Source organism: Ranitomeya imitator, chromosome 7, assembly GCF_032444005.1.
Source record: "Ranitomeya imitator isolate aRanImi1 chromosome 7, aRanImi1.pri, whole genome shotgun sequence".
Lineage (NCBI taxonomy): Eukaryota > Metazoa > Chordata > Amphibia > Anura > Dendrobatidae > Ranitomeya > Ranitomeya imitator.
In genome coordinates, this window is record NC_091288.1 from 143,484,371 (window position 1) to 143,509,981 (window position 25,611).

The 25,611-nt window shown below is 48.9% G+C and overlaps 1 protein-coding gene across 1 annotated transcript in view; it reads left to right on the forward strand.

Moving 5' to 3' along the window:
- Positions 1 to 10,130: 10,130 nt before the first annotated feature.
- The window catches only part of PFKL (phosphofructokinase, liver type), a 152,455-nt gene continuing 136,974 nt past the window's right edge, over positions 10,131 to 25,611 (forward strand). The window contains exon 1 of the mRNA XM_069733880.1: positions 10,131 to 10,397. Within this exon, the coding sequence (XP_069589981.1) occupies positions 10,313 to 10,397 (85 nt within the window). The 5' untranslated portion in view covers positions 10,131 to 10,312. The remainder of the gene's footprint in view (positions 10,398 to 25,611) is intronic.

Here is a 25,611-nt window from a genome sequence, read left to right on the forward strand (position 1 = left end):
TATGCGTTTTTCCTGCGTTTGCGTTTTTGATGAGAAATTTCACAAGAGTGAATTTTCATCTAGATAACCAGACACCGGCAATGAGACTACAGAGGGCGTGTATTATGGGATTTCTTTATGTAGACCCCTGAACAGCTGTAATCTTCAGATTTTGCTCCTGTATCCTGTGTCATGATGGATCTTCGCATGGAGATGCAGCGCCCCAGAGATCTGGTCGTTGCAGTATGATACTCTGCCGCTAAGGGGAGTGATGGTACGTCTGATGGCACTAAAGGAGTTCACACTCCGGCCACCAGGGGGAGTGGTTCTATCTAGTAGGCCACTCTTCACACTCTGGTAAAACTGGGGGTTGGACAGGAAGTTAGACAGTAAGAGCCCGGGAGAGGACCTGTCAGGGGTGGGATCCTGACAGCGGTCTAGAAAGAGAACAGATCGTTACGGAGCCGCGCCTGCACTACCTTGCGGCGGTATTCTAAGAAAGGACACGAAGCGAAGTTGATTGTGGAGAAGTGAGAAGCGGGATCACAGTGTAAAGGAGATAGAGCCAGTAGGAGTCATGCCGTGAGACTGAGGCAACATCCTTCTGAGGCGCATAGCGGTGGCCGGAGCACCGAGAAAGTAAGAGACTTTACGCATTACTTCAACACAGCAGGACAGTTAATTATAGGTTGGCTGTCTCACCTAAATCACCTAAGCAGACAAGGGAGGCAACTGTGGGAGAGGGGCGTCTCTAGGGTCCCAGAATAACTCCAGGTGCGTCCTAACCATATCATCTGGGGGACGAAGAGAGAGAGAAAGAACAACGAACACAGACACAACAGTTGTGAGGACTATCCCGTGGTGCTCAGCAGGGAAGGACTACAACACACAGGCGCTAGTGGGTAGGCACTGATTTCCACCTGTAAAGGGAACTCTGGATGTGCCTTCGGACCGGCCGGTCTCAGCCAGCCCTGTTAGCAGTGCTCTGGATTGCGGATCCCAAAGCCTTCAGTAAAGAGGTAAAGAGACTGCAACCCTGTGTCCTTGTTATTCATCGCGCCTCGCACCACGCATCACCTTTCATTGGGCGCCCCTTAGCAGGGTCACGGACCGGGTCTAGCCACCGTGACGACCCCAATACAGAGACTGAGGGGCCCGGTATCGAGAACTCGTGGCCCTGTGTCTGGGGGCGCTCCAACTTGGCGTCACGAACAGGATCTACTTAAGCTTGAAAGAATCAGGTCATGTGTGCCTTGGAACTGTGTTGAATTGTACTTGAACTGTGATCCCTTGCAAAGACTGTGTATTGCTAATTGCCACCAAAATCCACCATTGCCGCGCCGAGTGGGGCGCGAGGGGAGGAGCCATTGTTTCGTGGGCGGAGCCGGCCAAAAAGAGCGTGGAACGAAAAGGCGCAGTGAAGTGCCGATTACGGAAGTGGAACTCCGACCCCGGGGGGGCTAGCGGGAAGGAGGAACGGCCATGTCAGATCCAGGAGAAGCGGCGGCCACAGCCGCAGGGGCACTTCCAGACCCCGTAGTAGATGCAGCCGCGGGCCTGGTACCACCGCCGGAAGCCACGGGGCCTGCCGCTCCCATCGGCCAGCTGGACACTGCTGCAGCCACAACAGCCACAATGCCCTTCTCCATGCCGTACCTACCAGGAGCCACCTGGCTCCCGCGATACTCCAGAGAAGCTCACACGTTCACTGACTTTAAAGAGGGGATTTGCAGCCTGCTCGAGTTTTATCCCCTGACAGAGCCTCAGAAGGTTCATATCAGAAGGTTCATATGATAACTGGACAGCTCTTTGGCGCGGCTTTGATTGAAGCGAAGTCCTGGCCCGCCGCGGATAAGAAAACTGCACAGCAGGTCCTTGCAAAGCTAAAAACCACCTTTGACACACGCACCGCTACGGAAATTAAATTGACATTCTATGGGTGCAAGCAGAGGCCGCAGGATAGCTTACGGGACTATGCCCTCAATCTTCAGGAGGCACTGCGGGCCATCAAGCAGAGTGACCCCAGCAGCATGCAAGATGAAGATAAACTCCTGAAAGAGCGGTTCATCGAGGGGCTTCTGTGCAGTAACCAAAGGGCTCAGCTATATTTCTTAGCCATAACGAACCCAGACCTGACCTTTGCGCAATTCAAAGATAAAGCCATCCAAGCGCTCCCAGAGCGACAGCCCAGCCGTGCTGTACTCCCCAGGCGTCAAGCCCTCACGTACCACCAGGAGGTGGCGCCAGAAACACCCATCTCTGCTGAGGCCGATGCCCAGACTCTGGATGACGACTCCCCTGCAGGACTACGCCTCCAGATGCCAGAGCTGACCAAGAGCGTTGCTGCCCTAGCCCGGACCATCCAGTCCCTACAAGAGGCCCCCAAGGAGAAGATCCAGTTGGCTTCCAGACCGGAGGATGTCCCCTGGCAGCGACAGAGGAGGATCCTGTCAACCAGAGGCCGAGACGACGATCGCTTCCATCGGGATGGACGACCGATTTGCCGCCGCTGCCACCAAGTGGGCCATCGTGCAAGGTACTGTCCTTTAAACGAGCAACCCCTGAGGAAAAGGGCCAACCCCCAGGAATAGGACGATCAGGCCCGCAACATTGGAGAGCCAAATACGTCGGAGGGCGACCAGTTCTCCCCATCGTGATCGATGGTATCCCCATGAACGCTCTGTTGGACACCGGTTCCCAGGTGACGACTATGCCCTACGTCCTCTATAAACGCTATTGGGAGGACACCGACATTACCCGTGGCCCCGATGACGATTCCACCATCATAGCTAGTAATGGTCAGCCACTGCCACAAGTGGGGTATAAGGAGGTCACCATCAAAGTAGGGCGGGTAGAATTGGAGGCCCAGGGCATTGTTATTGTTGATATTGATCGACGTGAATGTAACCCCATGATGACTATCGGTACTAATGTTATAGAAAATTGTCTTGCAGAAGTTATTGTCTTGTTGCAGCAGGTAGCTGAAACAGCTGGTTACAGCGAACAGCGTGCCTTGCAGAAAGAGATCAGAGCTCTGATGCAGAGACAGCAGGTGGAGTTGACTGGTGGTGAAATTGGCCGGGTCACAGTGAGTGATTCAAACCCCATTGCGATACCCCCCAGGAGTAAAATGTTAATATGGTGTCGGGCAGCCATAGGCCTTAGGGGTAAAAATTATCAGGCCCTGGTAGAGCCGGTGTATTCAGATAACAGGCCTACTCTCCTGACAGCCAGAGGGGTGGTCGACGTCCGCCAAGGGAGGGTGCCAGTACGCGTCCTTATCTGTGGGGAGGAAGAAGTCCACTTGACCAAATACGCCACACTTGCCAAGCTGTTCACTGTTAGTAATAATGTAATACAGGCACCTGGGCCCTTGGTTCCGTCCGAACCGGCGGAGGACAATGGCTCTGCAGGACAGTCAAAAGATTGGTGTCGGGAATTGCACGTGGGCATTGACTCCCCCCCCCCGTCTCACCAGAAACAGGGAGCCTGCAGGGTGGTTCATGAGTATGAGCGGATATTCAGCAAGCACCCTCTAGATTTCGGGCAGGTAAAAGGGATTCAACATCACATCCCCACAGGAGATCACCCGCCCATAAAAGAGAGGTACCGTCCTGTGCCCCCAGCTCATTATCAGTGCACCAAGGACATGTTGTGAGAGATGAAAGAGGCTGGGGTAGTGAGGGACAGCTGTAGCCCCTGGGCAGCCCCATTAGTTCTCGTTAAGAAGAAAGATGGCACCATGAGGATGTGTGTGGATTATAGGCAACTAAACCGCATTACACATAAGGATGCATATCCCCTACCCAGGATAGAGGAGTCCTTGGCTGCCTTAAAGTCCGCTAACTACTTTTCTACCTTAGATCTTACCAGTGGGTACTGGCAGGTTCCCGTGGCGTAGGCAGACAAGGAAAAGACGGCCTTCACGACACCGATGGGCCTCTGCGAGTTCAACTACATGCCTTTCGGATTGTGTAATGCTCCGGGAACGTTCCAGAGGATGATGGAGTGCTGTCTGGGGCATAAGAATTTTGAAACCATGTTGCTATATCTGGACGATGTCATTGTCTTCTCCAAGACCTATGAAGACCACTTGAAGCACCTGGCCGAGGTGTTTGAAGCTCTGTCCAATTTTGGCTTAAAGGTGAAACCGTCCAAATGCCATCTGCTAAAACCCAAAGTGCAGTACCTGGGCCATGTGGTGAGTGCCGAAGGAGTGGCCCCAGACCCTGACAAAGTCACGGTGATCAAGTACTGGCCGCAGCCCGGTAACCTCCATGAAGTCCGGCAATTCCTCGGGTTGGTGGGTTACTACTGGAGGTTTATCAAGGACTTCACCAAGAAGGCCGCGCCATTGCAAGACCTGATGCACATATAACAGCCTCATGAATTCACTATTTCTGACACCTGTGCAGGTGAGCATAGATATGCCGTGTGTGACCAGCATCGTTCCTTCAATTTGTGTGTAATAGATTATGTACACAGAAGAGAAAATGGAGGTTATACCAGGCAGTTCTCTACTCACCAGGTCAGGTGTCCTAACTAATGAGTTTTTTGACACCTGACCTGTTCAGTATAGTCTTGCACTGTATTTCCGCCATTTTCTCTTCAGACTGCAACACTAGTCACAGACTAAGCAGAAAGAAGAGATTATGGAGATAATACATCTATTATTTTTTGGCCCACCTCATATCTTTATACTAAAGACACACAAAGCTGCAGTTTTTTTTATAACTACTGGAGATATGATGTGGCCCAAAAATTAAGTGTGTGGCGAAGTTTCTTATTTGGCGCACGGTGTGTGTTGCCGGCGGCGATAGACACAATAAACCAAACATAATTGGGTCAAATCAAATTGTATTTATTTTTTAACAACCAAAAATTTTATTTAACTGCGCCGGCCTGGCTAACCGTGGACGACGCAGAGGTGACAGGAGAAGGGGCAATGAAACTAGTGGGGTCTGGTAGTTTGGGGATGGGGCTTGACACATGAGAGGCTTGAGACGCACTGGAAGGGTGAGACAAACCTGACATTACAGACACATTGGGAGGTGAAGGGGGAGGTCCTGCGGCATTGTGGTGGTGGCGGCAGGGCCGGCGTCAGCACCCGGCGTACCCGGGCAAATGCCGGGGCCCTGGCGAGATGGGGGGGGCCCATTTACGGTGCGCAGCTGCAGCCGGAATACTCACCTCTGGGAGTCGGGACCGTCTGTCACCATGGATACGCAGCCAGAGTCACTTCCGGGCCGTGCCTGCTGCTGGGACTGAGTTTCACACAGCTGCCTGCAATACTCACCAGTCACCGCCGGCGCCGCCATCACCATGGATACGAGTCACTTCCGGGCCGGCGGCGGCGGTCGCTCTGTCCTGACACTTCCGGCTGCTGTAATCCACGCGTCCACCATCCAGGAGTCCAGCGGCAGCGCAGGTGCAGTGGCAGCGCCAAGAAGAAAGACGAGCGGAGCAGGAGGCAGGAGCAGCAGTCAGGTGCACGGACGGTGCACCCGGTCCCAGGCGCAGGCTGTGTCCCCAATGGAAACAACGGCGAGTGAGTGAGTCTTCCTCCAAGTTCATGGACCTGGTCCCAATGCATTGCGGGGATGGGGGGGTCTTTATGGCAGCCTGCTGTGAGCCAGGCCTGGTTGACTAGTCCTAGCCTAGACTGTCTATACTAAATGGCTGGCAGTCTGTGCGCTATATACTACGTGGGTTGTGCTATATACTGCGTCTGCGTGGGCTGTGCTATACACTACGTGAGCTGTGCTATATACTACGTAGCTGAGCAATATATTACGTGGCTGGGCAATATACTACGTGGCTTCGTTATATACTGCGTGAGCTGTGCTATATACTATTGAGCTGTGCTATATACTACGTGGGATGTGCTATATACTACGTAGCTGTGCAATATACTACGTAGCTGTGCAATATACTACGTGGCTGTGCTATATACTATGTGGCTGTCCTATATACTACATGGATGTGCTATATACTACGTGGCTTGGCAATATACTACGTGGCTCTGTTATATACTATGTGGGCTGTGTTATATACTACGTGGCCTGTGTTATATAATACGTGGGCTGGGCTATATACTGCGTGGGCTGGGCTATACACTGGGTGGGCTGTGGTATATAATACGTGGGCTGTGTTATACACTGCGTGGGCTGTGCTATATACTATGTGGGCTGTTATATACTACGTGGCTGTGCTATATGCTACATGGCTGTGCTATATGCTACGTGGGCTGTGTTATATGCTACGTGGGCTGTGTTATATGCTACCTGGCTGTGGTATATTTCTCTGCTGTATCTGTGCATCATGAATCGTGGTATGTGTTAAAGAGGGGGGCCCACTGAGGCTCTTTCGCCCGGGGCCCACAAAAACCTGGAGCCGGCCCTGGGTGGCGGTACGGAAGGCCATGCCAGGGTCCTGCTGCATCGTGGTGGTGGCGGTACGGAAGGCCATGCCAGGGTCCTGCTGCATCGTGGTGGTAGCGGTATGGAAGGCCGTGCCAGGGTCCTGCTGCATCGTGGTGGTGGCGGTATGGAAGGCCGTGCCAGGGTCCTGCTGCATCGTGGTGTCAGTGGAGGAGGTCCAAGCAGGAGCAGCGGTTGTTATGGTGGTGGCGGTGGGATGTCCAACTGCACTCTGCATGGTGGTGGTGCTGTAGTGGTGTCCGGCAGTGCTAGGAATTGAGGTGGCCGTGCAATGGTATGCAGCAGAGGTCGGCATTGAGGTTAATCGTGACAGTGAAGGCACAGGTGGATTTGCCGACACTGTCTGCTGGAAATACCGACTCTGCTGCATAGCCTGCACGTAAGCAGCATTGCAGGTCTGCATGAGACTCAGCTGGAGATCAGGAGTAAGGTGTTCTCACATGCCCTGCTCAATTTGGTTAAAAAAATGATGTGCTGGCCTCTGGAGGTCGGCTTTCACTTGGTCAAGGCTTTTGGTGACCTCCTGGATACGTGCATTCAAGAGGCTATGTGAAACATCCATTCGGTCACCCAAAGCCTTAATTGCTTCGTGTAAAACCGAGCTCAAGTGCAAAAACTCGGGCCTGAGTGACCTGTCCGAAGCCCTCTGCCGCTGCCGGGAGGTGCCCCCAAAAAAAGGAGCAGTGGAAGAGGACTGTGAAAGGGGAAGACCTGATGGACCAGCTCCCTGGTCTCCAGTTAGTGTGGAAGGCCCACTTGCTGCTGCGCTGCTGGATGGCTGGGACAGGTCCGTGGCTGTCGGAAGAAGGACCGCTCCAGAACCTGGGCCAACGGTAGTGCTCCATATGCTGTGAAAAAAGGAAAAAGAAAATTAATACCAAAAATTAACCAGACGCAAAATCCTGTGGTATAGAAAAATACAGATTATGGCAATACAATACAACCTAATGCACGTGATCAATACTTACGTTCTCTGGGCAAGGACCGGTCTTAAAAATCCCAGAACTCGATAGTATTTGTATCTCCTGATCCTTGCTCCTGAACCACTGGGAACACGACTCTCTTGACGCAGGTCCTTGTTGAAGCGGTCCTTCATCGAACGCCAACGTGTTTTGACTTTGGCCAATGTTAAAAAAAAGAACATTGTGGTCAGAAAAAGGACTTTTGGCCGTGCTCACACAGCTGTGTGTGATGAGAGAAACTCCTGAGCGTTTCTTTCATCACACACACAGTTGTGTGAGCACGACCAAGGTCTCTGCTGCTTCACACTGCAGTGCAATACTTACCAAATGCATTTTGGACCCGAGTCGGGGCATTGTCCCAGCCATCCCACATCGCTTTGGCCACCTCATTCCGTAGGCGCCGCATCGTGACGTTGTTTGAGTGCAGTGGATCCCGGGTGTCCCACAACGGGACTCGCTCCTGGACCAGGGAGATGAAGAGGTAATTTTCAATTAGATCATCCTCCCGTTGTGGAACCTAAAAATTAAATAAAGTCATTAAAGTTTGGTCAATTAACACAAGGAAAAGAAAGAAAAAAGATGCTGAGAAATGGCATGAATAGGAAAGTCAACATACAAAAGGATTCCAGAAGAAAAAAGTAAAGAAATACGAATGGAAAGAAAGGAAGATTCAAGAATATTACACTGAGGATACAGTAAACAGTCAGCCTTGTACCCGCTGCCATCTTTCCACACGACCTTGACTCCGCTGCTCCTGCCCAGTCTCTGCCGCAGATAAAGAAGAGCTCTAAAAAAATGAAAAACAAAAATTGTCCCATGTGTGGATGTGACAGTGAATACTTACCAATCTGAGGAGGCAAGTACTCACCTCACTGACATGTTCGACTTCAGAAGGCCCAGGACGTTGCTCCTCATCAGAAGAAGAAGACATTCTGATGCATGTAGAAAGAAAGAAATGCAAGAAATTAGGCTAGGTTCACATTGCGTTAGTGGGTGTCCGCTAACGGACTCCGTTACATGGCGCAATTGTCGCAATTAATGCTATGTAACGGATCCGTTAGCACATTCATTGACTGCAATGTGCTAACGGATCGCTAACGCATCACAAACGTATGCCATTTTTGGCATGCGTCTGCGATGTGTCGTTAGTTTTGGACGGACCTCAAACGCTGCTTGCAGCGTTCAGGGTCTGTTCCTCGCTAGCGCAGATAGGGCATCTGCGCTAGCGGGATTGCCGAACGCAATCCCTTTTTGGACATTGCGTTAGCGCAATCCGTTAGCGTATCTGCTAAACGGATTGCACTAACGCAATGTGAACCTAGCCTTTGGACATGTAGAGACAGAAAATAGAAAATAAAGGCATTGGCTAGGATATACTCAGATTGTTCCGTGTCTTGTTTTCCTCCCAAGATGTAGCCTGTGTCTCGTCTGCTTCACTGTCTGCTGAGTAGTGACCTGCACATATCCACTCCTTCCCTTTATCACCTACTATGTGGGGGTTGGCTTATCAGTGTCTAGACATGTTTTTCTCTTGTGAAACGCATGCGTTCACGAACGCAAGCAAACGCATGTGCTTGTGAACGCATGCGTTCATATAGCCAGCAATGCGTTTTTTTGTCGCAATCCTTGTGTAATAGACCGCATACGTTTCCAGGCGGCAAATTGACGCCTTTAAAAATTACTACATGTTGCATTTCCGCGCCAAGCCGCAAACGACGAAACGACACATGCGTCGTCAAACGCGGCAAAATGCGAAAAATCAAAAACGCATGCGTCCCTAACGTTAAATATAGGAATACACAACACATGCGGATACATGCGGTAGAAACGCAAATGTTAAACCAGCCTTAGAGCTTGTGTGACAGCAGTATGGGGGGGAGAGGTCATCTTCTATTCAGTTCATTCAGCACTTTCTTCAGCAGTGATTGCACAGCTCTCCTGGCCCCGCTGGTGGGCAGGGCTTACTGCTGTGAGGCTCCAGGAGCATCTAGTGTAGCTCAGGGAAATGGCTGTGCTGAGCCTCCCTCCCCCCATCCTAGCCAGAGATTGGGGGGAGGGAGAGAGAGAAGGTAGAGTTCCTGCCCGCACACTGTTCTCCCCACCCTGTTACACCAGGCAATGCAGGAGCTCAACTTTTCTCCCCTCTTCTGTTGAGGAGCGGGGCCTAAATCATGCATGCAGGGATACTGAGAAGAGACTGTCGGGAGTCAGGGGCCCACCGGAGGATCCACTGATTTCCCGGTGGGCCAGTCCGAGCCTGGATACGTAGATGTGAGGAAATCGCATTACATACGGAGAACATTTGTGCGATTCTCGGACGTCAAAATCGGACCAATTTTTTTTAAACGTGTGATTCCAGCCCAAATCACAGCATGCTCAGCTGAGAAAGAAATCGCAGATGAGATGTCACCCATTGAATAACTTTGGTCAGAGTGCAATCTGGTTTTTTATCGGATTGCACTCGTCCGTTTTTCTCGCAAATGAGTATGAGCCCTTATACCGGAGCCGGTGGTGACAGCCGGGGAATCCGGGGAGCTTCCCAGAGTACGGTGATGACAGCAGATAGGGGATTCTGTGCCCATAGCAACCAATCCGATGGCTGCTTTCATTTCCCTCTGATAGATGATTGGCTCCCCATGATCTGTATGGTGTACAGCCTGAACCCCGATACTTCCCCACTCAGCAGCGCACAATGTGACGAGTCCGGGGGCGCAAGCACCCCCCCAACCAGTGAGCCATGGTCCGCCCCAGGAGCGGCAGCCGCGTGTGTGAGGACGGGCTGCTGTGCCGTCCTCCAGCCAGAGCGGGCGTACAGCGCAGCTCCTCCGCTCTCCTGTGTGAGGAGGGGCTGAAGGTCGCAGCCTCCAACAGGAAAGAGCAAGTCCCGCAGCACGTACACCCCGGGGTCCGCCGCCTGCTGCAGGAGCAAACATGTCCGCCACAGTGCTGGAGAAACTGCGGATGTCAGGAGCGGGGAGGGCCATAGCCGTGCTGACCAGCGGAGGAGATGCGCAAGGTCGGTGCAGAGCACGGGGTCCGCCGGAGGTCCGGGGAACAGAGGGAAGATGGCAACAGCGCCCCCGTTATGTGTGATGGCGGGGTGTCCGTGCTCCCCAGTTGGGTGCGGCTGCTGCGTGTCCGTCCACCCCATTAAATGCGTGGTGGGCTATCCGCCTGTTCGCCCCCGTTATGTGATGGCGGGGTGTCCGTGCTCCCCAGTTGGGTGCGGCTGCTGCGTGTCCGTCCACCCCATTAAATGCGTGGTGGGCTATCCGCCTGTTCGCCCCCGTTATGTGATGGAGGGGTGTCCGTGCTCCCCAGTTGGGTGCGGCTGCTGCGTGTCCGTCCACCCCATTAAGTGCGTGGTGGGCTATCCGCCTGTTCGCCCCCGTTATGTGATGGCGGGGTGTCCGTCCTCCCCAGTTGGGTGCGGCTGCTGCATGTCCGTCCACCCCATTAAGTGCGTGGTGGGCTATCCGCCTGTTCGCCCCCGTTATGTGTGATGGCATGGTGTCCGTCCTCCCCCTTTGGGTACAATGGTGGCGTGTCCGTCCTCCCCCAGTGTGGTGCGACGGCGGCGTGTCTGTCCTCCCCCAGTGTGGTGCGACGGCGGCGAGTCCGTCCTCCCCCAGTCTGGTGCGACGGCGGCGTGTCCGTCCTCCCCCAGTCTGGTGCGACGGCGGCGTGTCCGTCCTCCCCCAGTGTGGTGCGACGGCAGCGTGTCCGTCCTCCCCCAGTGTGGTGCGACGGCGGCGTGTCCGTCCTCCCCATTAAGTGCGTGGCAGGCTGTCCGTCTCCCGTTAGGTGTGACAGCAGTGTCTCCATCCTCCCCAGTTGGGTGAGACCGCAGCGTGTCCATCCACCAGTTGGTTTGACGGTGGCGTGTCCGTCCTCTCCCAGTGGGGTGCGACGGTGGCACGTCCTCCATCTTTGGGTATAATGGTGGCGTGTCCGTCCTCTGCAGTTGGGTGCTGGGTAGGCTGTCTGTTTGCCCCCCGTTAGGTGTGATGGCGACATGTCTGTCCTCCCTTGTTTGGTGTGAGGCGGTTTATCCGTCTGTTTGCTCCACCATTAGGTGTGGTGTCTGGGCTGTCCGTCCTCCCCTGATATGTGCTAATTGGCTAGCTACAGTCATGGCCAAAATTTTTGAGAATGACACCAAAATTATATTTTCACATGATCTGCTGCCCTCTGGTTTTTATTAGTGTTTGTCTGATGTTTATATCACATACAGAAATATAATTGCAATCATATTATGAGTGCCAATAGGTTATATTGACAGAATGAGTTAATGCAGCAAGTCAATATTTGCAGTGTTGACCCTTCTTCAAGACCTCTGCAATTCTCCCTGGCATGCTCTCAATCAACTTCTGGACCAAATCCTGACTGATAGCAGTCATTCTTGCATAATCAATGCTTGCATTTTGCCAGAATTTGTTGGTTTTTGTTTGTCCACCCGTCCCTTGATGATTGACCACAAGTTCTCAATGGGATTAAGATCTGGGGAGTTTCCAGGCCATGGACCCAAAATCTCTGTTTTGTTCCATGAGCCATTTAGTTATCACCTTTGCTTTATGGCAAGGTGCTCCATCATGCTGGAAAAAGCATTGTTGGGCGCCAAACTGCTCTTGGACGGTTGGGAGAAGTTGCTCTTGGAGGACATTCTGGTACCCTTCTTTATTCATGGCTGTGTTTTTAGGCAAGACTGTGAGTGAGCCGATTCCCTTGGCTGAGAAGCAACACCACACATGAATGGTCTCAGGATGCTTTACAGTTGGCATGAGACAAGACTGGTGGTAGCGCTCACCTCTTCTTCTCCGAATAAGCTGTTTTCCAGATGTCCCAAACAATCGAAAAGGGGATTCATCAGAGAAAATGACTTTGCCCCAGTCCTCAGCAGTGCACTCCCTGTACCTTTTGCAGAATATCAGTCGGTCCCTGATGTTTTTTCTGGAGAGAAGTGGCTTCTTTGCTGCCCTCCTTGAAACCAGGCCTTGCTCAAAGAGTCTCCGCCTCACAGTGCGTGCAGAAGCACTCACACCAGCCTGCTGCCATTCCTGAGCAAGCTCGGCACTGCTGGTAGTCCGATCCCGCAGCTGAAACAGTTTTAAGATACGTTCCTGGCGCTTGCTGGTCTTTCTTGGGCGCCCTGGAGCCTTTTTGACAACAATGGAAGCTCTCTCCTTGAAGTTCTTGATGCGATAGATTGTTGACTGAGGTGCAATCTTTGTAGCTGCGATACTCTTCCCTGTTAGGCCATTTTTGTGCAGTGCAATGATGGCTGCACGTGTTTCTTTAAAGATAACCATGGTTAAAGGTACCGTCACATTAAGCGACTCTGCAGCGATATAGACAACGATGCCGATCGCTGCAGCGTCGCTGTTTGGTCGCTGGAGAGCTGTCACACAGACAGCTTTCCAGCGACCAACGATGCCGAAGTCCCCGGGTAACCAGTGTAAACATCGGGTTACTAAGCGCAGGGCTGTGCTTAGTAACCCGATGTTTACCCTGGTTACCATTGTAAATGTAAAAAAAAAAAACACTACATACTTACATTCCGGTGTCTTGTCACGTCCCTCGCCTTCAGCTTCCTGCACTGACTGTGAGTGGCGCGCCGGCCGGCCGTAAAGCAGAGCGGTGACGTCACCGCTGTGCTCTGCTTTACGGCCGGCCGGCGCTCACAGTCAGTGCGGGAAGCTGAAGGCGAGGGACGTGACCAGACACCGTCACAAAAAGCAACGATATCGTTAACGATATCGTTGTGTGACGGTGCCTTAACTGAAGAGAAACAATGATACCAAGCAGCAGCCTCCTTTTAAAGTGTCCAGTGATGTCATTCTTAATCATGACTGATTGATCGCCAGCCCTGTCCTCATCAACACCCACACCTGTGTTAATGGATCAATCACTAAAACGATGTTAGCGGCTCCTTTTAAGGCAGGACTGCAATGATGTTGAAATGTGTTTTGGGGGTTAAAGTTCATTTTCTGGGCAAATATTGACTTTGCAAGTACAGTAATTGCTGTTAAGCTGATCACTCTGACATTCAGGAGTATATGCAAATTGCCATTAGAAAAAATGAAGGAGTAGACTTTGGAAAAATTAATATTTGTCTCATTCTCAACATTTTTGTCCATGACTGTAGAGTGCTGAAAGCCCACCAATATATGTGCCCTTGCGGAGGAGGGGGTCAGTGCGCCCTTGCGGAGGAGGGGGTCAATGCGCCCTTGCGGTGCCCTCAGAAGAGAACAGGTCCCAGTTCTACCCCTGCAGTGTGTACATACAGTATGATCAAAACATCCAACACCGCGGAGACACCATCACGTGTTTCTCAACGCAGTGATCCAGAACACTGCCCCCATCCCTTATGGGAAATATGCAAATGCATGTAGAAAAGCCGTGGAGACACCATCACGTGTTTCTCAACGCAAGCAATAAATAGCCAGGTCTTTCACCGGGAAGGAACAACCACGGGAAGGGCAGCATCCAAAAGGAAAACCACCTATGCCAAAACATGGTATCCATCCACAGACATCTGTTTCGGGGTATTTGCCCCTCATCAGTGTGGAGTAGGAAACTGGCTATTAGGAGCAGTGTCTAGTAAAAGGACTATAAACATAAGGATGAATGACCTCGGGGAGATCAAAACATCCAACACCGCGGAGACACCATCACATGTTTCTCAACGCAGTGGTCCAGAACACTGCTCCCATCCTTTATGGGAAATATGCAAATGCATGTAGAAAAGCCGCGGAGACACAATCACGTGTTTCTTAACGCAAGCAATAAATAGCCAGGTCTTTCACCGGGAAGGAACAACCACGGGAAGGGCAGCATCCAAAAGGAAAACCACCTATGCCAAAACATGGTATCCATCCACAGACAGCTGTTTCGGGGTATTTGCCCCTCATTCCTTCTCGGTGAAAGACCTGGCTACGGGAAGCATTGCCGCGCTCACATGTCATGGAGACATGATGTGACTGCAAATCTTTAATTTAAAGGGGTTGTATGATCACTAAATCGCCAACTTTTTTTAAAGCTAATTTGTGCTATAATAAAATATAAAAACCCACTTTCAATACATGTTTTTGTTTCTACCCTCCATTCCTGAGCACCTCCCTGCATGGCTGTGAACACGCTGCTCTTGCTGTGCTGGTTGTTTTGTCTCACAGGCAGTGCGCCCCCTGCGTCTAGCCCCGCCCACTGCACGCTCATTGGCTGTCAGTATCTGCCCCAACATTGGAAGTGACAGCAGAGACCCTGCAGAAGGGCAGCACTAACTGCCTCCATCGTGTGACCCCGTTCACTTGTTTCCTGCAGCCGTGTAATGTAGCAGCATATAATGATTTTCGGCCGCACGGCCCACGTCATAGCCAAAATCACTGCAAACTCAGGATTAGGAATAATCTAGCATCATGTAGAGTAGGATGGAAACACTCCAGGGCCCGACTTCGGCATCCATGGCTGTGCTCCATAGTAACCCGACCAGGGTCATGCAAAACTATGCAGTCCGTCAGATATTGGGGCCTTGTGAATGCCACATTCATCCAAGATGCTGGTGTCCAGATGCTAGCCATAGAGGTTGGCAGGACCCCTGTGTGGCTACAATAGGTCCTGCTATTCGATTTCCTCAAGTCTCTATCTTATACAATTTATATATAATACTGACCCTGTAGAGGAGAAAACCGACCAAAAAGTCCATGGATTCCGCGAGTTTAACCCCTTAGCCATATATGACGTATCGGTACGTTTGATGCAGGCTCGTACACTGAGCCCGCATGTGACTGCTGATATAATCTGCCATCATGTGCCTGTAACAGCTGCAGGTGGAGCTCTGACCACGGCTGTTAACCTGTCAAATTTTGCTGTTAAACTGAGAAAAAAATAATTTTGTGTGGGAAAATAACAATAACTAATGTGGTTTGTATAAGTATGAACACCCTTTTAAAATCAGATGTGCCAATCACATATACACTTATGGTACATAGTAGTCTGTACACAGCTGCTGTGATATACAGTGATTCTTATTAACCCCATACAAAGTTAAGCTGTTCTAGTAGGATTTCCCTGACATTTTCTATTTGCGTTTTACTAAAAAAACAGTCTGTAAACAGGTTACAACAGAGAAAAAGGATCCCATAGTTGGAGCTAATTGTTGAAAGCTATCAGGAGGAGGGTATAGAAAATTTCCAAGGCATTAATTAGATAATTTTATTTCTATAGCGCCAACATATTCCGCAGCGCTTTACAATTATAGAGGGGACTTGTACAGACAATAGACATTACAGCATAACAATAATCACATAGATCAAAACAGATACCAAGAGGAGTGAGGGCCCTGCTCGCAAGCTTACAATCTATGAGGAAAAGGGGAGACACGAGAGGTGGATGGTAACAATTGGTTTCGCAGTAGACACAGAGGGCTATTAACTGCATAAAACGTATGAGAACATGATGCGAGGAAACTGGTTATGGTTTAAGTTTTTTGAATGGGCCACACAGGGATAGTTAAGTTAATGCGTTGAGGCGGTAGGCCAGTCTGAACAAATGCGTTTTTAGGGCACGCTTAAAACTGTGGGGATTAATCGTATTAACCTGGGTAGTGCATTCCAAAGACTCGGCACAGCACGTGAAAAGTCTTGGAGACGGGAGTGGGAGGTTCTGATTATTGAGGACTAGATGGTGGCCCGATTCTAACGCATCGGGTATTCTAGAATATGCATGTCCACGTAGTATATTGCACAGCCCACGTAGTATATTGCACAGCCCACGTAGTATATTGCCCAGTCACGTAGTATATTGCCCAGTCACGTAGTATATTGCCCAGTCACGTAGTATATTGCCCAGCCACGCAGTATATTGCACAGTGACAGAGTATATTGTCCAGTCACGTAGTATATTGCCCAGCCACGTAATATATTGCCCAGCCACGTAATATATTGCACAGCCCACGTAGTATATTGCCCAGCCACGTAGTATATTGCCCAGCTACGTAGTATATTGCCCAGGCACGTAGTATATTGCACAGCGACAGAGTATACAGCAAAGAGCAACGTAGTATAGAGACTTAAAAAAAACAAAAAAAAAAACATATACTCACCTTCCGAAGGCCCGTTGAAGTCCTGCTATACTTACCATCCGCCACCTTTCCCGCTCCTCCCCACGCTCCCGGGACCGCTCCATTGCAAGCTGCAGCTTCCGGTCCCAGGGTTGGTATGAGCAGGACCTGTGATGACGTCGCGGTCACATGACCGTGACGTCACGGCAGGTCCTTGTCGCACACCAGCCCTGGGACCGGAAGCTGCCGCTTGCAATGGAGCGGTCCCGGGAGCGTCGCGAGGAGTGGGAAAGGCGGCTGAGGGTGAGTATAGCAGTTTTTTTTTTTATTATTTTTAACATGACATATTTTTACTATTGATGCTGCATAGGCAGCATCAATAGTAAATAGTTGGGGACACACAGGGTTAATAGCAGCTGTAAGGGAGTGCGTTACACCGCGGGCCATTACCGCTGCCATTAACCCTGTGTGAGCGGTGAGTGGAGGGGATTATGGAGCGGGCGCCGTGCAGTGAGTGTAGGGGAGGGACTAATCGGACTGTGCCTGTCGCTGATTGGTCGCGGCAGCCATGACAGGCAGCTGCCGAGACCAATCAGCGAATGAATAACCGTGACAGAAGGACAGACAGACGGAAGTGAAAGATAGCTGTAGGCACTACTATAAGTTGTGGTGCACAAGTAGGTGCCCAAACCATACTATGTTGTAGATAAACTTGGCACACACGTGGTCAGATGCAAGTGAAATTTAATTGAAGGAGAGTACATGCAATATTGACGTTTCGGTCTCAGGTTAGACCTTCATCAATGTACCTCTCTTAGAGTATTTCTTAGATAAACGTTTTAACAGGAGATTAATCCCTCTCTTTTTATGTCTGGTTCAGCTGAATCAGACATAAAAAAAGAGAGGGATTAATCTCTTTTTAACAGTAAACATTAAGGCCATGTTCACACTATGCGGTTTTTACTGCGGAACCACCGCGATTTTGCCGCTGCGGGTCCGCAGCTGTTTTGTATGCAGGGTACAGTACAATGTTACCCTATGGAAAACAAAAACCGCTGTGCCCACATTGCGGAAAATCCCGAAAAAAACCGCGCTGAATTGCTGCAGAAAAAAAGAAGGACCATGTCACTTCTTTGTGCAGAATCGCAGCGATTCTGCACCCATAGAAATGCATTGATCCGCTTACTTCCCGCATGGGGCTGTGCACACCATGCGGGAAGTAAGCGGATAATGTGCGGGTTATACCCGGGGTGGAGGAGAGGAGACTCTCCTCCAGGCCCCGGGAACCATATTTGTATTAAAAAAAAAAGAATTAAAATAAAAAAATCATGATATACTCACCCTCTGAAGTCTCAGCGCTGCATGCGGCCGTCCGGTCTCAGGTTTGCTATGCGACCAGTTTAAATGGTAGAGACGTGTGCACTACTGATGATGGTGCAAAGGTAGGTTCCCACACCTTACAGTATAAATAAAGAAAAACCTTGCACTCAACTTATGCTCTTAGTGAATTTTTAATGTAGTACCCAAAATAAACGTTTCGGTCCAACACACCGGACCTTCATCAGTAACTACAGAAAGTGACAAAAAATTAAATAAATAAATGAAAGTAAAACATGGATATAATAGTAATAAACTAAACAGAAAAAAAGTATATACATGAACCTATAATGGTTGACGCATTAGAGCAAAAATAATAACACTGGTCGCTAAGGGAAAAAACAGATAATGATATAATGTCCAGCAGAGAGAGACTTATGTCTATTATTTGGCACTGATGTGATGAATAGGAATGATAAGGAATAAACCATGACGTACCGTACTGTGTGTGAAATAACGGAAGGAGACAAGAAAATGTCTCTGGGCACACAAAGAGAGCGGCGTCTGGGATAGAGAGAGAAAGTGTGGTAAAAACAGCCAGAGATATAAGTGGCGGCACTAGCGTGTGCTAAATATAAGACGCCATACCTGAGTAACCAACAGGGAAAAAGTTCCACTGCGAGGAAATGAAGGGCGTAAGTAAGACAAGATCCCCCATATATTGGATTGGTGATACAATAGTGCATGGTATCGGCATATTACCTTATGCAGGAGAGAGGTGAAGTGTGCCTGTAAGAGACGCGGAGTCCTCCGCTCGTCTATGGTACTGGGAAATAGCCCGCAAAGAAATAGAGAGGAGGCGTGTACCGGCAGTGGCAGTCGGTCAATAGGAAAGCGCTCGCGATAGCCGGAAGTGACGTCGTCCCAGATTCCGGGGATGACGGAGTTATGTGTGCCTGTCGGCGTGCTCGTCCCGCGGATGTGACGTAACTGAATGTGCACCGCTTGTGTATACACAGGGGAGGAACAAATGGTTCCTAGTAGCTCAGAGCTAGGTATGTAGGTAATGAATGGGATGGCCTGAAAGTGAGGTAGCATCTGTAGAGGAGAAACCAAACGCTGGAACAAACAGACATATAGTGGGTCCGGACATGAGGACATAGCAGGTGATAGTGAACTGTGTCCAGAGAAGTGGAGTTCAGTGGAGGACGTGATCAAGAAGAATGCATACAACTTCAATAGAGGCGACTCTATAATAGAGAAAAAAGGGTGTTAGACACTAAAGCATACACCATTTGTATACATAATGTAATATGATACACGAGGAACTGCCATACAGGTACATAATGGTAAAAGATACATATATAATAAAAGATATAAAGAAGTCCTACCAAATTGTTCCATGGAGGATTAACCAGAACTATAGATGAGTCCTGTCATATTATGAGCAGACATTGATGGTTATGTGCACTTAGACCAAACAGAACGTAGTATATAATATAAAATATGGTAAATATAATGAGAAAGCATTCCTAGGGCAGGGACAAGTTGGTATGGAGTAATATGCAAGGACGGACATAACGGTACCTGGACTGATGTATACCGTAAGTACTGTAGATAAAACACTATGGGGCAGTGGGCTCAGGATAGCCAGGCAATAGTTTGTTATAAGAAAGATGCCAGGTCATAATCCCTGTTAAGACCCTTTGGGTGTAAGGTCTCGAGGGTATGTATCCAGAACGCCTCCCTGCGTTTAGGGCGAGCTATCCTATTTCCTCCCCGTCTTAAAGGCGGTATGTGTTCAATGACCTGGAACTTGAGTTGTGAAATGTTATGGCCTTGGTTGGTAAAATGTAAAGGAATTGGTAATAGTAGATTCTTGCAGCGTATGGTGGATTTGTGCTTTGAGATACGGTCGCGTATGGGTTGCGTGGTTTCTCCTATATACAGCAGACCGCACGGGCACTTAATCAAATATACCACCCATGAAGTGTCAGAGGTAAAAAACTCCGAAATGTGAAAAACTTTGCCTGAATGTGGGTGGTGGAAAGAGGTACCTTTAAGGACATTGTGACACTGGGAGCAATGAAGACATGGGAATGTTCCAGTACGAGGAGTCTGTAAGAAGCGTTGACGTGGTACTGATTTATTGGTACCCACGTCTGCTTTCACCAGTGAATCTCTGAGGTTGGGGGCTCGTTTAAAACAGGGAAGAAACGGTTCCCGAAATTCTGGGATGTCCGGGTGGCCACTTGCTAGTAGATGCCAATGTCTACGAATGGATTTGTGTAGAACGTACGCAAAGGGATGGAAAGAGTGGACAAACGGAATCCGGTTCATAGATCTGTTCGGTCTGGGTTGTGAAGGTGTTATGGCATTTTGGAGTATCGTGGCGGGATAGCCACGTTGTGAGAATTTGGAAGCCATTTCTTGTAACCTAAGAGGGCGGAGATCTGGGTCCGACACTATTTTAGACACTCGGTGAAACTGTGATTTAGGGATGGACCGTATAGTGGATGAAGGGTGGAAACTGGAAAAGTGTAACAGGCTGTTACGATCTGTGCTTTTAGTATATAGGTCAGTAGAAATGGAGCCATCTGGTTTAAGTATAACCATTGTGTCGAGAAAATTAATCTTCTGAGGACTATGTGACATTGTGAATGTAATGCCTGGCCAGGCAGTATTCAGCCATTCAAAGAAAGAGGCGAGGGCTTCCAACGTGCCCCCCCATATGCAGAAGACGTCATCTATGTATCGTCTCCACAAGAGAACGTTGGAGATAAACAGTGAACTTTGATAGATAGTACTCTCCTCAAAGTCCGCCATATAACAATTTGCATAGGGGGGCGCTACGTTGGAGCCCATCGCGGTACCACGGATCTGGAGGTAGAAGTCATCCTGGAACATGAAATGGTTGAAAGTCAGAATGATGGTAAGAAGTTCAATACAAAGATTAACCTGGTCTTCCTGTAGGCCGGAGTGAATGAGTAGTCTGTGTACCGAGTTTATACCTTCCAAGTGTGGGATCGATGTATACAGGTCCTTAACGTCCATGGTGACCAGTAATGCATTGGGGGGAATAGGGTTCAGACCTTTAAGGACTTCAAGAAACGACCCTGTATCGAGGATGTATGAGATGTCTGTATTAATGGAGTCAAGATCTTTTCGAGATACACCGCCAGAGGGGAAAGTATAGAATCGGTCGAGGCAACGATGGGCCTCCCTGGTGGTTTCTGAAGATTTTTGTGAATCTTGGGAATGGTGTAAAAGACTGGGATGACCGGATGGGAATTGGTGAGAAAATCAACCGTTTTGGTATCTAGGACCCCCAACTGTGTATATTTTTGAAGGGTGTCTGAGATCTTTTGACGTATTAGGGATGTAGGGTCCCTCTGTAACTTCTGGTAAATGGTCGTGTCACTTAACTGACCGAGGGAAACACGGGGACGTGACCTGGAACGTGAGCTCCGCCATTTCACCAACATTGAGCTTCACTGTGCCACACTCACGGAATATCTCCGGGTACAGAGGATCCCTAGGGGACTCCGAGTACCACTTCGTCCCACACTCTTTCGGGACTCTTCTGACTACTGCACTAAGTACGAACAGATACTAAATAAGTGTTCTTTCGACTCAATCACTTTAACTGTTGAGCATTTACAGAAGGCCATTACCACAAGTTCTGAACGCATCAAATCCATTGAGGCGCAGTTATCATCAACTGGCTCCCCTGAGGAACTCCGCTCCCTGAAAGACCAAATTTCCAAGAATATTGACAAACATCGACGTGAAACAGAGGAAAGGAAACGGAATAAATTCAATAGAGACACGGAAGACTACGAGTCGAACCAAATCTACAGATGGCAAGACAACTTCTCCAGTCGGCGAAATCCACCTCGTCCTACTCCTCGGTCTTCTGTGGATTACTCTACGTCGGGTTCCGAACAAGAACGGAATACAGCCCCAACTGGTCCTCCTCGTTTTTTAGGACAGCGTCAACGTCACGCCCGAAAAAAACGACAAGGCGCGGCCATGGACACAGGACCAACTCCAGACCAAATGAGGATCACGAGATCTCAGGTACCAATCCATTGGTAATCAACATTTCGGACAGAACTTTGGGGGTGGCGGAATATAAGGTTTTACAGAAAGGTCTGTCATTTTGCCCCACTTATCGCTGCCATACCTTTGATCTGGAAATGGACCTCCATAGGTTTTTTCGAACACTCAGACTAAAGGCATATTTTTCTAATACCCCTGACACCACTCCAGTGCCATCTCACTCAGCAGCCTCACCTAGTAGCTTGTCATCCCGTAGTCTGGGTCTATACAACAAAAGCAAATTTAGGCCCCCTCATGGCTCACATGCTATGGAGACCTTCATCGAGTTTGTACAGAATTCTTTCCAGTCACTAAGGGATGACATCAACAGAGGAAATCTATTTTATCCCCCTAATCTCACGTCCCCAGAACGCCAGGCCCTACGTGGCCTACAGGAGGACAGTACTATAATCATAAAACCAGCGGACAAGGGTGGGGCCCTAGTGGTTATGAACAGGTCTGACTATCTTCAGGAGATTTCCCGTCAGTTAAGTGACACGACCATTTACCAGAAGTTACAGAGGGACCCTACATCCCTAATACGTCAAAAGATCTCAGACACCCTTCAAAAATATACACAGTTGGGGGTCCTAGATACCAAAACGGTTGATTTTCTCACCAATTCCCATCCGGTCATCCCAGTCTTTTACACCATTCCCAAGATTCACAAAAATCTTCAGAAACCACCAGGGAGGCCCATCGTGGCCTCGACCGATTCTATACTTTCCCCTCTGGCGGTGTATCTCGAAAAGATCTTGACTCCATTAATACAGACATCTAAATCATACATCCTCGATACAGGGTCGTTTCTTGAAGTCCTTAAAGGTCTGAACCCTATTCCCCCCAATGCATTACTGGTCACCATGGACGTTAAGGACCTGTATACATCGATCCCACACTTGGAAGGTATAAACTCGGTACACAGACTACTCATTCACTCCGGCCTACAGGAAGACCAGGTTAATCTTTGTATTGAACTTCTTACCATCATTCTGACTTTCAACCATTTCATGTTCCAGGATGACTTCTACCTCCAGATCCGTGGTACCGCGATGGGCTCCAACGTAGCGCCCCCCTATGCAAATTGTTATATGGCGGACTTTGAGGAGAGTACTATCTATCAAAGTTCACTGTTTATCTCCAACGTTCTCTTGTGGAGACGATACATAGATGACGTCTTCTGCATATGGGGGGGCACGTTGGAAGCCCTCGCCTCTTTCTTTGAATGGCTGAATACTGCCTGGCCAGGCATTACATTCACAATGTCACATAGTCCTCAGAAGATTAATTTTCTCGACACAATGGTTATACTTAAACCAGATGGCTCCATTTCTACTGACCTATATACTAAAAGCACAGATCGTAACAGCCTGTTACACTTTTCCAGTTTCCACCCTTCATCCACTATACGGTCCATCCCTAAATCACAGTTTCACCGAGTGTCTAAAATAGTGTCGGACCCAGATCTCCGCCCTCTTAGGTTACAAGAAATGGCTTCCAAATTCTCACAACGTGGCTATCCCGCCACGATACTCCAAAATGCCATAACACCTTCACAACCCAGACCGAACAGATCTATGAACCGGATTCCGTTTGTCCACTCTTTCCATCCCTTTGCGTACGTTCTACACAAATCCATTCGTAGACATTGGCATCTACTAGCAAGTGGCCACCCGGACATCCCAGAATTTCGGGAACCGTTTCTTCCCTGTTTTAAACGAGCCCCCAACCTCAGAGATTCACTGGTGGAAGCAGACGTGGGTACCAATAAATCAGTACCACGTCAACGCTTCTTACAGACTCCTCGTACTGGAACATTCCCATGTCTTCATTGCTCCCAGTGTCACAATGTCCTTAAAGGTACCTCTTTCCACCACCCACATTCAGGCAAAGTTTTTCACATTTCGGAGTTTTTTTACCTGTGACACTTCATGGGTGGTATATTTGATTAAGTGCCCGTGCGGTCTGCTGTATATAGGAGAAACCACGCAACCCATACGCGACCGTATCTCAAAGCACAAATCCACCATACGCTGCAAGAATCTACTATTACCAATTCCTTTACATTTTACCAACCAAGGCCATAACATTTCACAACTCAAGTTCCAGGTCATTGAACACATACCGCCTTTAAGACGGGGAGGAAATAGGATAGCTCGCCTTAAACGCAGGGAGGCGTTCTGGATACATACCCTCGAGACCTTACACCCAAAGGGTCTTAACAGGGATTATGACCTGGCATCTTTCTTATAACAAACTATTGCCTGGCTATCCTGAGCCCACTGCCCCATAGTGTTTTATCTACAGTACTTACGGTATACATCAGTCCAGGTACCGTTATGTCCGTCCTTGCATATTACTCCATACCAACTTGTCCCTGCCCTAGGAATGCTTTCTCATTATATTTACCATATTTTATATTATATACTACGTTCTGTTTGGTCTAAGTGCACATAACCATCAATGTCTGCTCATAATATGACAGGACTCATCTATAGTTCTGGTTAATCCTCCATGGAACAATTTGGTAGGACTTCTTTATATCTTTTATTATATATGTATCTTTTACCATTATGTACCTGTATGGCAGTTCCTCGTGTATCATATTACATTATGTATACAAATGGTGTATGCTTTAGTGTCTAACACCCTTTTTTCTCTATTATAGAGTCGCCTCTATTGAAGTTGTATGCATTCTTCTTGATCACGTCCTCCACTGAACTCCGCTTCTCTGGACACAGTTCACTATCACCTGCTATGTCCTCATGTCCGGACCCACTATATGTCTGTTTGTTCCAGCGTTTGGTTTCTCCTCTACAGATGCTACCTCACTTTCAGGCCATCCCATTCATTACCTACGTACCTAGCTCTGAGCTACTAGGAACCATTTGTTCCTCCCCTGTGTATACACAAGCGGTGCACATTCAGTTACGTCACATCCGCGGGACGAGCACGCCGACAGGCACACATAACTCCGTCATCCCCGGAATCTGGGACGACGTCACTTCCGGCTATCGCGAGCGCTTTCCTATTGGCCGACTGCCACTGCCGGTACACGCCTCCTCTCTATTTCTTTGCGGGCTATTTCCCAGTACCATAGACGAGCGGAGGACTCCGCGTCTCTTACAGGCACACTTCACCTCTCTCCTGCATAAGGTAATATGCCGATACCATGCACTATTGTATCACCAATCCAATATATGGGGGATCTTGTCTCACTTACGCCCTTCATTTCCTCGCAGTGGAACTTTTTCCCTGTTGGTTACTCAGGTATGGCGTCTTATATTTAGCACACGCTAGTGCCGCCACTTATATCTCTGGCTGTTTTTACCACACTTTCTCTCTCTATCCCAGACGCCGCTCTCTTTGTGTGCCCAGAGACATTTTCTTGTCTCCTTCAGTTATTTCACACACAGTACGGTACGTCATGGTTTATTCCTTATCATTCCTATTCATCACATCAGTGCCAAATAATAGACATAAGTCTCTCTCTGCTGGACATTATATCATTATCTGTTTTTTCCCTTAGCGACCAGTGTTATTATTTTTGCTCTAATGCGTCAACCATTATAGGTTCATGTATATACTTTTTTCCTGTTTAGTTTATTACTATTATATCCATGTTTTACTTTCGTTTATTTATTTAATTTTTTGTTACTTTCTGTAGTTACTGATGAAGGTCCGGTGTGTTGGACCGAAACGTTTATTTTGGGTACTACATTAAAAATTCACTAAGAGCATAAGTTGAGTGCAA